Below are 14,485 nucleotides of genomic sequence, written 5' to 3' on the forward strand. Positions count from 1 at the left end.
TCATCTCATTCCTCGCCGGAAAATAGATCTGCGAGGGGAGGAGAGAGAAAGGAAGGAAAACGTTTTCTGATGGTATATAGATTTGTAATTCTATAATTTTTCGAATGTTAAAATTGACATTTTACTATTAAATGGGTTAGTGGGAATCTTAATTTGTTGGTGGGGTAAGTGAGAATGTTTTATGTAGAATCTGTGCTATGGGTAAATGACCCATAAGAGAATTGAAGCTCTCATTTCCGCGCCCTTGAAAAAAAAAATCAAAAAACCCTCGCTCGCTGCAGTCACACACACTCTCGCCCAGACTCTCCCCTTCTTCTCTCCTATCCTTCAAAACCCTAAAAATGGAAGAAGAAGACCAGCAAAAAGTCGCAGATCTGGTCAAGGAGCTCGTCATTCGCTTGGTCGCCCAAAACTCCACCTCCGAATCTCACCCACCAAATCCCAACTCCCCTCATCTCCAAACCTCACTTCGCTACGCGATTCGCTTACTCTCCAGCCGACTGACTCCCTCCGTCGCCCCGGACGCCGCCGCAATCGCCGAGTCCACCAAACGCCGACTCGCCACTCAAGGTAAGTCCTCGCAAGCCCTAACTTTCGCCGACCTTTATACTAGGTTCGCATCCAAAACCGGGCCCGGAAGTGTAAATAACAAGTGGGCGGTTATCTATTTGCTTAAGATTATATCAGAGGATCGAAAGAGTGTGAATTCCCAGTTGGATTCTTCGGTTTTGTTGCCCAATTTGGGTTTAAACGACGCCGGATCGGGCGACGAGTCGAGGGTTTTGGGGGGAAGGGGAAGTGGGGAAAAGGGCTGGAGCAATGGGGTTTTGTTAGTTTCCAAGGACCCGGAGAATCTCCGGGAAATTGCGTTTAGGGAGTTTGTGAATTTGGTTAAGGAAGAGAATGAAGTTTCCGAAGAGGCTTTGGTGAGAGATGTGTTGTATGCTTGTCAGGGAATTGATGGGAAGTATGTGAAATTCGACAGTAATGCGGACGGCTATGTTTTGTCCGATTTGATAAAGGTTCCGAGAGCTACCAGGATTATGGTTCGGAAGCTTTGTGAATTGGGGTGGTTGTTTAGGAAGGTTAAGGGGTATATCTCGGAGAGTATGGATGGGTTTCCATCCGAAGATGTTGGAACCATTGGGCAGGCTTTTTGTGCTGCATTGCAAGATGAGCTCTCCGATTATTATAAGTTATTGGCGGTGCTTGAAGCACAGGCGATGAATCCGATTCCTTTGGTTTCAGAGACGGTGAGCTCGGGGAATTATCTTTCTATGAGGAGGTTGTCTGTTTGGTTTGCAGAGCCAATGGTGAAAATGAGGTTGATGGCTGTTTTGGTAGATAAATGTAGGGTTTTAAGGGGTGGGGCAATGGCTGGGGCTATTCATATGCATGCTCAGCATGGGGACCCACTAGTGCACGAGTTCATGGGGCGGTTACTCCGTCGGGTGTGCTCCCCACTGTTTGAGATGGTCAGGAGTTGGGTTTTGGAAGGGGAGTTAGAAGATGTTTTTGCTGAATTCTTTATCGTGGGTCAGCCGGTGAAAGCTGAATCTCTTTGGAGGGAAGGTTACATGCTCCATGCTGGGATGCTTCCTTCTTTTATTTCACAATCTCTTGCTCAACGCATTCTGAGGACTGGAAAGTCGATTAATTTCCTTCGTGTCTGTTGTGACGATCGTGGTTGGGCAGATGCTGCACAAGAAGCTGCAGCTGCTGCTGGCACCACGACAAGAAGATGGGGTCTTGGATATGGTGAAACTGATGCTCTTGAGTCTTTGGTCGATGGAGCAGCAAAGAGAGTTGATAAGCATTTGTTGGATGTTATATACAACCACTATAAGTTCAAGGAGCACTGTCTTGCAATAAAGCGGTATTTACTGCTTGGACAGGGTGACTTTGTTCAGTACCTAATGGATATTGTTGGGCCAGAGCTTTCTGAGCCTGCTAACACTATAAGCTCTTTCCAGCTAGCTGGGTTACTGGAAACTGCAATCCGATCGTCTAATGCACAATATGATGATCGCGACATATTGGATAGATTGAAGGTAAAGATGATGCCACATGAAACTGGAGATAGAGGTTGGGATGTATTCTCATTGGAATATGATGCAAGGGTTCCTTTAGATACTGTTTTTACGGAATCCGTGATGACAAAGTATTTAAGAATATTTAATTTCTTGTGGAAGCTTCGACGAGTAGAGCATGCTCTTATTGGTGCTTGGAAGACTATGAAACCAAATTGTATCACTGCCCGTTCCTTCATGAAGCTGCAGAATGCAGTTAAGTTGCCGTTGCTTTCAACTCTGAGACGATGCCAGGTTCTTTGGGATGAGATGAATCATTTTGTTTCAAACTTGCAGTACTATATTATGTTTGAAGTCTTGGAGGTGTCATGGTCTGACTTTTTGAACGAAATGGAGGTTGCCAAGGACCTTGATGATCTACTTGCTGCACATGAAAAGTACCTCCATTCGATTGTGGAGAAATCCCTCCTTGGAGAACGTTCCCAAACCCTTTACAGCTCACTCTTTGCCTTGTTTGATCTTATATTGAAATTTCGAAGTCATGCTGATAGATTGTCTGAAGGGATCAATGAGTTGCAAGCAAGGTAATATTCTCCTGTCTCATCAGTGATTTTGTGACCAAATGATATTGGTACCTACTTTCTTTTGTTTTTCTTTTTAAAGTTGTAAATTCATATTTGTCGGTTGGTTTTGCTGCAGAACCATGGAATCCTCTGCACCCTCTCGAGTCAAGAGTAAAACGAAAAAGCGATTAAATGATAGATCCTCAGAGCCTGGGTCCTGGATTAGTGATGGCAGGAAGGCCCTCACACAACGTGCTGGTGAATTTCTTCGGAATATGGGACAGGATCTAGATGCAGTAGCAAAAGAATATTCGTCATTGCTTGAGGATTTTATTTCTAAGTTGCCCATGCAGCAACATGTTGATTTAAAGTTCCTCTTGTTTCGGCTTGACTTCACCGAATTTTACAGCCAGTTGCGTCCTAGTATGTAGAAAAATGTAAAGGTTGAAGCAAATGTATCTGCAATTCATGGCACGATCAAACCATTTTCAGTTCATTAGTTTTCCCGGCTCATATGGTTGAACAATCATGCTGTAGCTGGCTGACAGGACCAACCGATTTACCTTATATTGCTTGAGTGTTAGGTAGTCGGAAAGCTTCATCTCCTTGATATTTACTGTTTATTTCATTCAACGTGGTTTGCAGGACTAACTTCTAATATCTTTTTCTTAATGTTTTCAGATGGTGTTTGTTTCATTCTGATGGGCATGTGTGGAAGTTTATGGTTTGACTTGAAGATGTATTTCATCAGTAGATCAGGGTGTGAGATGTGATAGTGTACACGTATCAGCTGATATTTTAGGGATTTTTTTGGTGAGTTCTTTCAGCTTTGTGAGCTGTCCTTCACTCATAGTTTGTATATCTGTATCATAGTTCTGAATTAGATGAATGATAGATAATGAGTGATATTGCTATTTAACTCTTTTTTATTCTCTCTGGTAACCGTGATACTCAACTATTTGAGTCTTCAAGCATTTCATGTTTTTGTCCACTATTTTTGCTGTTCCTTGTGATTCCACCGTTTAGACATTATGATTAAAGAGCTTTCCTTGCGATAATCTAAACCCTAGTAGAGTTACATATGTACTTGCTCTTCTCTCTTTGTTGGAGAACTTTATGATAGCTGCACGAGTGCATATTATATTATTGTGTGGATACCAGAAGGTTATTATGGTCGATATCCAAAACTTTTTGAAGGTGAGTACTTGCATTACAAAGATGATACAATTTGTATTTGTTTGTTGTTTTATATGTTGTACGCTCAAATGTATCCAGAAGAGTTACTTTGCTATCTGTAGTGCTTATCTTTGTTAAGATCACTGTAAGTTGGTCTTAAGGTTATACTCCAAGTCTTTTATGTAGAATGAGTTTCCATTTTTAATCCTCTTGATGTTAGGTGGGCTTTCCCTTAGTTTTCTTTTCCTTTTTTAATCTTTGGGCATTATTTTGGGTTTGCTAGCTATGAGCATATGCCTTCTTTTGGTTATAGTCAAAATCCTATTAATCTCAGAACTAAGAGTGTTACCTTTGACTTTGACTTGTTAATGTGACATTAAAGGAAATTTGCAGTTGTAAATCTGATACAAGTACAATTTCTTCTAAGCCCAAGTGAGAGGGTGTGTGAAAAAATGAATTAGGATTTTACCCCTTGCATTGTGGTGGACAAACTTAGGGTAACAAAATGGATGTGCGTGTTCAGATGTTCTGATAGTGCTACTTTTGGCATTCTATTTGGTCACTGAATGTGCCAGAGGAGATTGAGTAGCTTTTTTTTCATCAGATTTTTGTATCTATGACTTATCTCTGTACTTGCAAAAATCCCAGTTCATAATGTCTGTCCATGTTATGGAAATGCTGAAACCAGGGTTCATGAGGTCCACAAAGCACGCTTACCTGAGCTGTTATGGAAATGCGGGAGCAATGGGTTATTGCTGATATGCTGCAGTAGTGAATTTGGATGAATTCCAATTTAGTTTCTTTTATGTTATCTTACCAAGGAATTGTCATGAAACATATCATTTAGTGAACTATAAACTTTTCGGCCTCCCGTGACTATTTTGGAGAGGTCTGGCCAACTGCGTTCTGAGTGTATTGAAGCTATTCAAATGCTATGAGATGATATTCTTGTTCTTATGTATAAAATGCTATGAGATTAAATTTTGTTTAAGTAAGATTTCAAATAGCAGAAATCTGGCTAGGCTTGTAAGTTAGGCGAATGTGAGCTTGAAACTCAAAGAGCTTCGGCGTTCAATCATCCGCTTGTGAAATCCATCTCCTGGAGAGAAATTTATCCAAATCAAGTCCCGGCTTGTAATGGTAGTAAATTTTGGCACAATTTTTGTTAAAAAAAAAAAGTGTAAACAAAAACAAATACCCGCCAAAACCCAAGGGGACAAATCACGACGCAGGTACATATCACAGGGTGCGAGAGACGAAATGAAGAGAGCCCTGCCATTCAAACGAGTCGCCGCTAAAACCCCCAAGCGGCCAACACTCTCAAACCGACCCAGCGATGACGACGGCGACCAAACTCCGCCGAGTCAACCCCAACCCGACTCAACTCCAATCCCAGAGATTCCTGCGGATAAAATGACCATCTTGCCCTACACATTCTTCCAGATTGACGCCCTAGACCTCGCCCCGCGTTTGCTCGGCAAGTTCCTTAGGAGAGACGATGTTGTTCTTCAGATTACTGAGGTAATAATTTCGCTCCTCTTCTTTTCTTCGAAATTTTCCCTCTTCTGTTTGTTCTAGGAGAAATTTAGGGAAACTAGAAGAATTTGCAGTTTCTAAGTGCTTGGGTATTTTATTCGCTTGGCTTACCTTGATTTTCAATTGGTAATTCTGACAATTTTGAGATCATCTGGACTGCATTTCTGGTGCCAAAAAGCTTCAAAGTCTAGATTGCCCTTTTGTTTTCCATAATGTCGGAATGCAAACTAGTCAAAATGTTTCATTTACGGATTGCTTACTTGTTTCTGTTATGCTTTCTGTCAGGTAGAAGCTTATAGACCAAATGATTCGGCTTGTCACGGTCGATTTGGCATAACGACAAGAACGGCCCCTGTTGTGAGATGCTGCCCTTAGTTGTTTTCCTATTTAAGTTTATGACCTGAAATTTTAGACTGGTCAAAATTTCTGAACTCATATTGATAGATTAACCAGTCATGAATTGGTTTTTGGACACAGTTTGGACCAGGAGGGCATGCATATGTTTATCTTTGCTATGGTCTTCATTCGATGCTGAATGTTGTTGCTGACAAGGAGGGAGTTGGGGCGGCTGTCCTAATACGTGCTTGCGCTCCAATTAGTGGTAATTTTCTGCAGACATTGTCATATTACCTTACTATCTATAACTAGAGCTACCCTATCTGTCTCCAATTGCTAATATTTTTATGCTTCTTGAATTTTGTGTGAATGGCAAGCAAAGGTCCTTGTCTTATCATGCTCACACCATGAAGGGATCAGAAATCTATATATTAAATACACACAGAACTTAACCAACCCTCCTTACAACCATATGGACAAAGTCTTTTGAATTTAAATTTCCTTATCCAAGATGTAGATGCATTTTAAGAGTAGAGTGTAAGTACAGGAAAATCTTGGGATTATTGAGGGTGATTTGAGGCTCTTAGCAATATCATATTGTTAAGAATAAATAACTGGGGTAGGGAAACCAGGTGGTGAGTGAGGTTAGCATTTGAGCGCGGTAACCTGTAATGCAGTTCACTTGTTATACTTCTTTGCTGATAGCATTACCAAGTAAAAATAAGTTTTGACTCATGCTTAGTTGAAAGAACTGTACTTGGAAGTTGGAAGGCATCCAAAGCTAGTGTAGCTTTAGATCTTGTCCTGAAACCTAGCTGATTACTTGTTGCCAGAATCTACCGAAAAGTTAACAAGATGAGATTGAGAATAACTGCCTACCACAGGGACCATTCTTGGTCTGTAGCAAAAAAGAAAGAAAGTAGGCCTAGAAAGAACAAAGCTCTAAAGTCTCTCAACTTCTCTTATTATTTTTTTCCCCTACATTTAACTACCTAAAACAAGTTTTCCTCTCCTTGTCTGCTCTCAACTTTCTCTCTAGTGTTATTAATTACATGCATCATGACAATCACTGTAGGATTGGAGACCATACAGCAACGTCGAGGGCAGAAGACTAGTAAGCCTGTTCTCCTTAGTGGACCAGGAAAGGTGAGCATCCTTTTCTTTACATTTCTAAAGCATTCTTCTGTTGGTGCAGTCTGTTCTTTTTGAGAATACAGCTTCTGTTTTTAGTGCTTGTGCCTTGATGGTTGACTGTAATTATTTCCATTTGGATGTTTTGGTGCAAGGATGTTGATTCTATTACAGTAGAAACCTATGTTTATAAAATCTCTAACTATTTTTCTTTTCCCTCAAAATAAGTTTTATCTGCACTATTATTGTATCAAAACTTAATCTTGAGAATAGTTATAAACATGTATAGATCTCTTCTTGGAGAAACAGATCGAGTGTTTGAATAGATTATTTGTCCATTTCCATGTGCTTTTTCTTTGTGTCAACTGTTTATGAATTGCTAAAGTCAAGATCTGTATGTTCAGATCGGTCAAGCCCTGGGACTTTCTACAGAATGGTCTAACCACCCCCTCTACACTCCTGGTATGCTAAGTAACCATGGCTGTTCATCTTTAAGTTTAACAAATCTATGTAAATCTGAAATAGATGACTGTCTGGCCAGGTGGTCTGGAAATCTTAGATGGTCCCCTGCCTGAAAACATGTTGATTGGTCCGCGTGTAGGCATCAACTATGCTTTGCCGGAGCACGTCAATGCGTTGTGGAGATTTGCAATTGCAGGTACCCCTTGGATAAGTGCTCCGAAGAACACTCTCAGGCCATCGTCATCTTAGATTATGGGCAGCATGGATTCCGTAAAGGTACTTTTGGAGGGAAAGAAAAGGTTCCATGTAATTATGTCTGCTCTAAGCCTTTTTCTTGTTTCTGTATGTACATTATCATGCACATAGCTATTTGGAACCTATTGTAGTCACTTTGGGATTGAACTTGAAAGATATTATGTAAGTTCAGGCAATCCATTAGATGCAGAATTGAACTTTGAACTTGGGGCGTCGAGTCGTGTAGTGTCTGAAGCAAACGCTGTCAGCCCTATACAGCAGTCTATATGTAGGAATTAACTCCCAAGTTAATGCTTTTTTCTTTTTTGTTTGGTCAGAATATACGCTATTGTGGAGAGCTCCATGAATTTATAGTTACATCCTCTAGAACCCCTAACCTAACATAATTCTAACTGAATTCTCAACCTTCCTCACCACATACTTGTTTGTATGTTTGTGTTGGTGATGGAAGGGAAGACGTAATATTTTTTCATATTCTCATATTGTTGCAACTTACAAGTAACTTCTCGTACCATAATTGAAAAAGTATTGTTGTAGGAAGGCATTCACCATCTATTCTATCATATTGTTTCTTAAAAACAGTGATTTTAGAGCAGGTCTCATCTCTCTAAGCTTTTATAAAAGAAAATAATTGACATAAAAATTTTAAAAATGAAACGAAATTAACATTGACTAGGGTTTCCAGTCAGTCAACGCCATTAGTTAAACCAGTTAGATAGTGCCAGTGTTTCCAGATCCTTCTACTCCAAACCTAGAAAGATTGTCCCCCAGCTTTATTGGGCCTCAGCCTCCCCCCTCCCTAATTCTAGAGTTCTAGACCCTTCCTTCCTCTCTCTCAAGAATTCTCCAGATTTCCTCTCTCACTCCTATTTCTCTCTCTCTCTTCCCCCAAACTCCCTCTCACATCCCAATTCCCAATCCAAAACCCACAACTCTCTCTCTCTCTCTCTCTCTCTCTCTCTCAATTCAATTCAAATCAATGGCGAAGTACGGCGAGGGCGACAAGCGGTGGATCGTGGAAGACAGACCCGACGGAGCGAACGTCCACAACTGGCACTGGGCGGAGACCGATTGCCTGGGCTGGTCACGTGACCTCCTCACCAAGCTCCTCTCCAACCTCACCATCCTCGACGGCGAAGGCGACCTCTTCGTCAAGACCAACAAGGTCGAGAAGGTCGAAGGCGACGCCTACGTCAACATTCGCAAGGGCAAGATCATCCCCGGCTACGAAATCAGCCTCAGTCTCTCATGGGAGGGCGAGGCCAGAGACTCCGACGGCAAATCGCTGCTCAAGGTCGACGGCGCCGTCGAGATTCCCTACATCGCCGACGAGAACGCCGACGAGGACCCCGAGGTTAAGGTTTCGGTGAAGGACGAGGGCCCCATTGGGAGGAGGATTAAGGAGGCTATGGTGGCGAAGGGGAAGCCTGTGATTTTGGAGAAGGTTAGGGTTTATGTGCAGAGTATGGCGCAGGGTGGGCCGGCCAAGGATGAGGCCGAGGCGAAGAAGATTGCGCCGAAGGCTAATAATAATTCGACGAGTTCCGGGGCGGCGGTGAAGAAGGAGGTGGTGGTGGTGGTGGAGAAGAAGGAGGTGAAGAAGAAGGAGAGCAAGAAAGGGTTTAAGACGATTAGTATGACTGAGAAGTTTAGCTGCAGGGCGAGTAATTTGTATGAGATTTTGATGGATGATAATAGATGGAAGGGGTTTACTCAGAGCAATGCTAAGATAAGTAAAGAGGTTGGAGGAGAGTTCAGTATTTTCGATGGGTCGGTGACGGGTAAGAATTTGGAGCTGCAGAATGGCAAGTTGATTGTGCAGAATTGGAGATTTGGGAGTTGGCCTGATGGGATTGAGTCGAAGGTAGAGATATATTGCTCTTGAATTGTTTTAGATATGATATTGGTTGGTGCTGTAATCTGTGGATTGAGTTTGATTTGTTTGGTTTTGCAGGTGACACTTACATTTGATGAGCCTGAACCTGGTCTAACAGTTGTCAAGCTAACCCATGTGGATGTTCCTGAGGAAGACAGGTTAGTTCTCAGCTTTTGATTAGTGGTTTTCGGTATTCTTGGCTTAATTTAATTGTATGATGATTGTGATGGTTTTTGATTGAGAATCTTACCGGTTAATGTGTTTTTATGCAGATACGGGAATGCCACTGTGGTAGAGAATACTGAGAGAGGATGGCGGGATCTTATCTTTCAGAGGATAAGGGCAGTTTTTGGTTTCGGAATTTAAGATTTATGACCAGTCTCTTCTTTTCAATTCTAGAATTTGGTTGTTTTGGAAGCATGAATTCAGTGTTGAGTTTAGAATTCGCTGTGTCTGATGCTGGTCTAATGTATGTGCTGTCATTGATAAGCTGGGGTCAGTGTTGCTGGATTGTCATTCCTCTCAAATTTTCATGAACTAAAAATCATCCTGGGTTTTTATAAGAAACAAAAAATATTTGTGTCATTTTATCATTGTTCGTACGTTTATTTCCCCTTCTTTTCCTTACAATTATCAACACTGCTTTCAGCACAGCTAGATGCCTGAGTTTGTTTTTACATGCTTGGGTAGGAGCTATGGATCCCACCTCTTCGGTGGTATTTTGCAATTTTTAGTTGGAGTGTGCTCATCAGTTGTCAAGTATGCTTATTAGCATACACAAATGATATAATGCTTAAACCTTTTATATGTATGGTAGAGGAATAAAAAAGAACTCTCAATGATAAACCCTAGTCTACTATTTGAATTGATAATACATTAATACCTCTTATCTGTATGCTTATTATGCATAAACAGTATGTTAGAACACACAATGCTTGGCGATTGTGGGCAGTTGAGTATGAACAATATTTTTTCCAATTACAAGTAGAATAGTACTTTCAGACTTGTGAACATCAGTTTCGAACAATTGCTTGAGAGCCTGAAGAACCTTGTAGTGGCAGTAATGTAAATGGTAGTATCAAAGTTCTGTTAATTTTAGGCTCTTGATAGGTTTTGGAAATGTAAAACATACGGAGGCTTGGCTCTAGCTGAATGTTGCACATATTCTCCTCTTGGCTATGGAGTTTGTATTTTCTTTTAGGTGGGCTGTATGACAATGGTAGTTACACATGTAAACACTGCCAGCAAAAAGGATATGAAGTGTCATGAACATAGACGCAGACATGGCAGACGAAATCAGCTATATGAATTAAAGAGATGATTGCTAGATTAGGAATTGAGGGTAAGGGCTTTACTCAGATATAGGAGTTACACAAGTTCATACGGCTCAAGTCAGAGGGGTTTTTAAGTAATTGGTGAGATTACAAGGATAGGTGTTCGGTGACAAGTTTTTGATGCGAATGTAAATGTTTTAGCAGGGTTGATGGCTTGGTGCCAATTTTCAATATTTTGTAGTGAACTTTCCAAATGAAGGAATATAGAAGTGTTCAGTAGCAGGTTGTATATGTGTCTAAGGTTGTGAGACAGACGAGTGGGTATTGTGAAGGGGAGAATGCGATCAAGTAGTGGACATTTAAGTGTAGAAGTGTTAAATCATTTGAGGTGAATTAGTGACTAGTAGTGAAAGAAATGATTGACAGGGATTTGAGCAGCAGGTTATTATTAGGGGCATGTGAGGTTTTCTGTGGCAAAATTTTCAGTGTTTCAGAGCTTGTTTCGGTATACGCTATAAACAGATGAGTGAAGGTGGTGGTATTTCCTAATGGTGCCATGAATTCCCTTGACGAGTTAAAATGGGGCTTCTTCTTTTTTTTTTTTTTTTTTTGTTCTTCTCAGCAAAAGGCATTTGAGTTGAAGTTTCACTGTTACTCTAGTTATAGTATGTCTGTATGTGTAGGTGAACTCATGATTTCAGTGTCTTACTACAGTGGGATTTCATAGGAATCCTCCTCACCAGAAACAAGTGAATATGATGACTGCGAATAAATGTTGAGTTTGAAGTTCCAACTTCAGTTTTTGTATTTAATAATGAGACTGAGATCTACTTATCCCTCACAATTTCTTTAAAATGTCTATTAATTGAGTATGACAGGAATATAGAATAACCGTTATTGTTTTACTGGAATGAATTAGCGTCTATGACAGACTTGCCACACAAATCTGGACGCTTTTATTGTCTGTTGTATTGACAAAATCTTGGGATGAATCTTTATGGTACTGCTTTCAAGCACACTAGCTTTCATTGATCGTCAACCCTACTCCATTTTCTAGTTGTTTTCATTGAACGCACCAATGATGATTTTCAAATTTCGGTGTTTCATTCCTTGTTAGAGGGGTTTCTTCAACTGGAGAGTTGGAAAGTGGTGAAGATCATACCCCTTCAGCATCGAGTTTGACTTGATCTAATATGTAAAATTGAGATACAGTTGGGAAAGAGGTTTAGTTCAACGGAAGAAGACTCGAGAACTATACATTTTCTATTGCTAAAACTGCAATACAAGATGTTATGATGCTCGAGTACTCCCAAGCAGATATGGTAACGCTGATCCAGTTTCAGTAGCAAATCCCTATAGGTGTAGTTGGTTTATCGAATTCAATAAAATCTTAACTTTCGGTACCGTTATTACTACAGGAACTGAGGGATCCAACCCAACATTCCATTAGTAAGATAATGCTAGCACAAAACCAAGTCATTATACTTAGATAGCACAATTGGCCAACAAAATAAGCTCACTAGAAATTGAATGTTGGAGTTAAAAAAGCTTAGCAGGCAAAGATAAAAGATAACAAAACAGAACAAAGAATCCTAATCAGACAATATTTTTATCAGCCAGAAACGAAACAAGATGTACTGTACCCAAAAAAAGAAGGAAAAGAAAAAGGATGTGAAGAAATTTGGCTGTACATGTTGTTCTTTCACTATATATTATCTTGGAAAAAGATTACAAGAATAGAGGAGTGGCCCAAAAAGGAAAAATGAAAAACAGGTAACAAGACCAGAAGGAGGGAGAGAGATCAGAACAACAAAAATCATACAAATTTTTGGATCATTTCTCGCACTTCATCAATCACAAGCCATGCTTTATGACCTCCAATCACTTCTTCCTTGAACTCTCCATCTTTCCACAACTGCATTTTATTTAACAAGAAACCATTCAGAAAATTAAAATTTTCCATGGGACTACTATAATGAACAAAACTCAATTGTGCTGCACAAAAGGAACTCTGCCATTCTCACCTGAATGGTTGGCATTTTCTGACAACAAAGAAACAGAGGAATGTATCAGTATAACTGTGTGTAGATAGCAAACAAAACTTACTAAGCAAGTAAAATGTAAAGAATGCAGGGGTGAAATTCGAGGCATACAGAGATGTTTCCGCGTTTCACTAGAGTTTGAGGCACCTTGTTGACATCTACATAATAGAATTTGACCCTGTTTTGTGCACAATTAACTGCAGTGGTTAGTAATTAGTTGATCAGTACATGTAATTGTCTTTTCGTCAATGATCACAACATGTAAAGGAGTCGCTTATATGCAAATTTAATATCCCTAGATGACAAGGATAACCAATGTGACAATTTGAATAGGGAGGATTACTTGGTTTCATATTCAGCAGCCAATTTCTCCAATTTAGGCTTCAAATAGATGCATTTGCGGCACCAAGCTGCCATCCTAACAAAAATCGAAAAAGGAAAACACTCCCATAAAAATTTAGATAATAAAAAATAGTAGTAGGAAAGTGTGAGAGTATGAAAGAGACCAATCAATAACGATGGGCTGGGAGAGCTGTTGAGCATGGCTTAATATATGATCAAGGTGATCAGAGTCGTTTATTGGTTCCATCTCTACAAAAGTGGGTCTGGACTCTGGCCAAAAGGCCTCTACTTTCAAGTCTCTTCTCAATATCTTCTTGCTGTCTCTGTTTCTATGGAAGAAGCCAAACCCAGAAGATTTCGGCAAAACACAACTGCCCCCTGCAGCACTCCAAAACTGTTGTTGATGCTCCCTGCGATGAACTTCTCTACACAAAATGTGAGAATTTGCTGCCAGAACAGACATCCTCCTATTCTTTCTCTGCAAGAAAGAATAAGAATGCTACGATGGCCTTTAATTTAGAGGAACTAAAATTTTTTGGATGATGGGTCTGATGGGTTTTGTATAAGAACCATAGTTGGTGCCCAAAAATGGTGGTGTATGTGTATGTGGTTGGCTACTTGAGCTTTTGGGGTTGGAGTTGCTTTCTCGAGGGTTTTTTTGTCTTCATCCTTGCAAATGGGGAGCAATGGTCTCGAAAGCTTATCCACAAGCGAAGTGTTGGAGTGGATGAGAACAATACGAACATAGGCGGCCACTCTGTGTGATTTTTCAGTCTTCTGGGGAGGAGTTATTGGGCTTACATGGTGAGCTTTTTGACTCCACCACTGCAGCCCACTATGATTCTCATTTTTCCTTATTTTTGGTTACAATCATCTAATCTCGTTCATATGCAAGGATAATTTTTTCTTTTTTAGTAAGGCTAAATACTCAAAATCAATTCAGTCTTTGGACTTCCAATTTCATCAAAGAAACCCCTTGAATTATAATTTCTCATCCAATTGGTCATTGTCATGCGTCTATGAAATAGAGCCGTTAAACCGTTGATGTGGCATGCCAACTCAGCTCTAGTGGGCCCCACTTGACAAGGAAATTCTCAAATTAACCATGGAGACCTCAAGTGTTAGTTGGGAGCCATCTCCCATATGGCCGCTTCTTCTTCCTTCTCCAAGCACCTCTCCCAATTTCATCATATTACTCTCCAAGCACCTCTCTAAGTTTTTGGGTATAACTCGAGTATCATCATCCTCATCAAGATCCCAATTTCAACTTCAACCCACTTGAATTCAAACTCAAATTCGAAGTCGTATCTTTGCTAATTAAAATGGGTAAATGCCGCAAGAACATTAGCCATGAAACGAGAGCAGATCTGTGCTCTCATGTTTTCTAAAATGGGAGAGAACCAGATTTGTGCCTAGAATGGGAAATGAGAACAAATTTGATGTTAGAAGTTTTAAAGCCATG

The 14,485-nt window shown here is 40.4% G+C and overlaps 4 protein-coding genes across 4 annotated transcripts; 3 read left to right on the plus strand and 1 right to left on the minus strand.

The window, feature by feature from the left end:
- Nucleotides 1-232: 232 nt before the first annotated feature.
- LOC133721271 (gamma-tubulin complex component 3) lies at nt 233-4,735 on the plus strand. The gene is made up of 4 exons (XM_062147840.1): nt 233-2,614; nt 2,730-3,177; nt 3,275-3,406; nt 4,458-4,735. Exons 1-2 carry the CDS (start codon nt 342-344, stop codon nt 3,022-3,024), a joined length of 2,568 nt encoding a protein of 855 aa, XP_062003824.1. The 5' UTR covers nt 233-341; the 3' UTR covers nt 3,025-3,177; nt 3,275-3,406; nt 4,458-4,735.
- A 168-nt stretch (nt 4,736-4,903) lies between these two features.
- Nucleotides 4,904-8,454, plus strand: LOC133721273 (DNA-3-methyladenine glycosylase). Its single transcript, XM_062147842.1, has 6 exons — nt 4,904-5,290; nt 5,591-5,662; nt 5,783-5,906; nt 6,717-6,787; nt 7,177-7,234; nt 7,314-8,454. Exons 1-6 carry the CDS (start codon nt 4,907-4,909, stop codon nt 7,481-7,483), a joined length of 879 nt encoding a protein of 292 aa, XP_062003826.1. The 5' UTR covers nt 4,904-4,906; the 3' UTR covers nt 7,484-8,454.
- Nucleotides 8,313-9,950, plus strand: LOC133721272 (uncharacterized). Its single transcript, XM_062147841.1, has 3 exons — nt 8,313-9,353; nt 9,444-9,523; nt 9,638-9,950. Exons 1-3 carry the CDS (start codon nt 8,469-8,471, stop codon nt 9,729-9,731), a joined length of 1,059 nt encoding a protein of 352 aa, XP_062003825.1. The 5' UTR covers nt 8,313-8,468; the 3' UTR covers nt 9,732-9,950.
- A 2,269-nt stretch (nt 9,951-12,219) lies between these two features.
- Nucleotides 12,220-13,743, minus strand: LOC133721274 (thioredoxin-like 3-1, chloroplastic). Its single transcript, XM_062147843.1, has 5 exons — nt 13,188-13,743; nt 13,025-13,099; nt 12,793-12,859; nt 12,664-12,681; nt 12,220-12,554 (listed from the first exon to the last, which is right to left on the minus strand). The coding sequence occupies exons 1-5, from the start codon at nt 13,484-13,486 to the stop codon at nt 12,456-12,458; spliced, it is 558 nt and encodes a 185-aa protein (XP_062003827.1). The 5' UTR covers nt 13,487-13,743; the 3' UTR covers nt 12,220-12,455.
- Nucleotides 13,744-14,485: the final 742 nt, after the last annotated feature.

This window comes from Rosa rugosa, chromosome 7 (genome assembly GCF_958449725.1).
Source record: "Rosa rugosa chromosome 7, drRosRugo1.1, whole genome shotgun sequence".
Taxonomy (NCBI): Eukaryota; Viridiplantae; Streptophyta; class Magnoliopsida; order Rosales; family Rosaceae; genus Rosa; species Rosa rugosa.

Excerpts from the sequence above, each read along its gene's own strand:
- LOC133721273 (XM_062147842.1), top strand. The coding sequence starts at position 4,907 with ATGGTAGTAAATTTTGGCACAATTTTTGTTAAAAAAAAAAAGTGTAAA. Across the intron at positions 5,291-5,590 it reads TTGTTCTTCAGATTACTGAG|GTAGAAGCTTATAGACCAAA; the intron begins GTAATAATTTCG and ends GCTTTCTGTCAG. Across the intron at positions 5,907-6,716 it reads TGCTTGCGCTCCAATTAGTG|GATTGGAGACCATACAGCAA; the intron begins GTAATTTTCTGC and ends CAATCACTGTAG.
- LOC133721272 (XM_062147841.1), top strand. The coding sequence starts at position 8,469 with ATGGCGAAGTACGGCGAGGGCGACAAGCGGTGGATCGTGGAAGACAGA. Across the intron at positions 9,354-9,443 it reads CTGATGGGATTGAGTCGAAG|GTGACACTTACATTTGATGA; the intron begins GTAGAGATATAT and ends TTGGTTTTGCAG. Across the intron at positions 9,524-9,637 it reads GATGTTCCTGAGGAAGACAG|ATACGGGAATGCCACTGTGG; the intron begins GTTAGTTCTCAG and ends GTTTTTATGCAG.
- LOC133721271 (XM_062147840.1), top strand. The coding sequence starts at position 342 with ATGGAAGAAGAAGACCAGCAAAAAGTCGCAGATCTGGTCAAGGAGCTC. Across the intron at positions 2,615-2,729 it reads ATCAATGAGTTGCAAGCAAG|AACCATGGAATCCTCTGCAC; the intron begins GTAATATTCTCC and ends GTTTTGCTGCAG.
- LOC133721274 (XM_062147843.1), bottom strand. The coding sequence starts at position 13,486 with ATGTCTGTTCTGGCAGCAAATTCTCACATTTTGTGTAGAGAAGTTCAT. Across the intron at positions 13,100-13,187 it reads CAGCCCATCGTTATTGATTG|GATGGCAGCTTGGTGCCGCA; the intron begins GTCTCTTTCATA and ends GATTTTTGTTAG. Across the intron at positions 12,860-13,024 it reads GCTGCTGAATATGAAACCAA|GGTCAAATTCTATTATGTAG; the intron begins GTAATCCTCCCT and ends TGCACAAAACAG.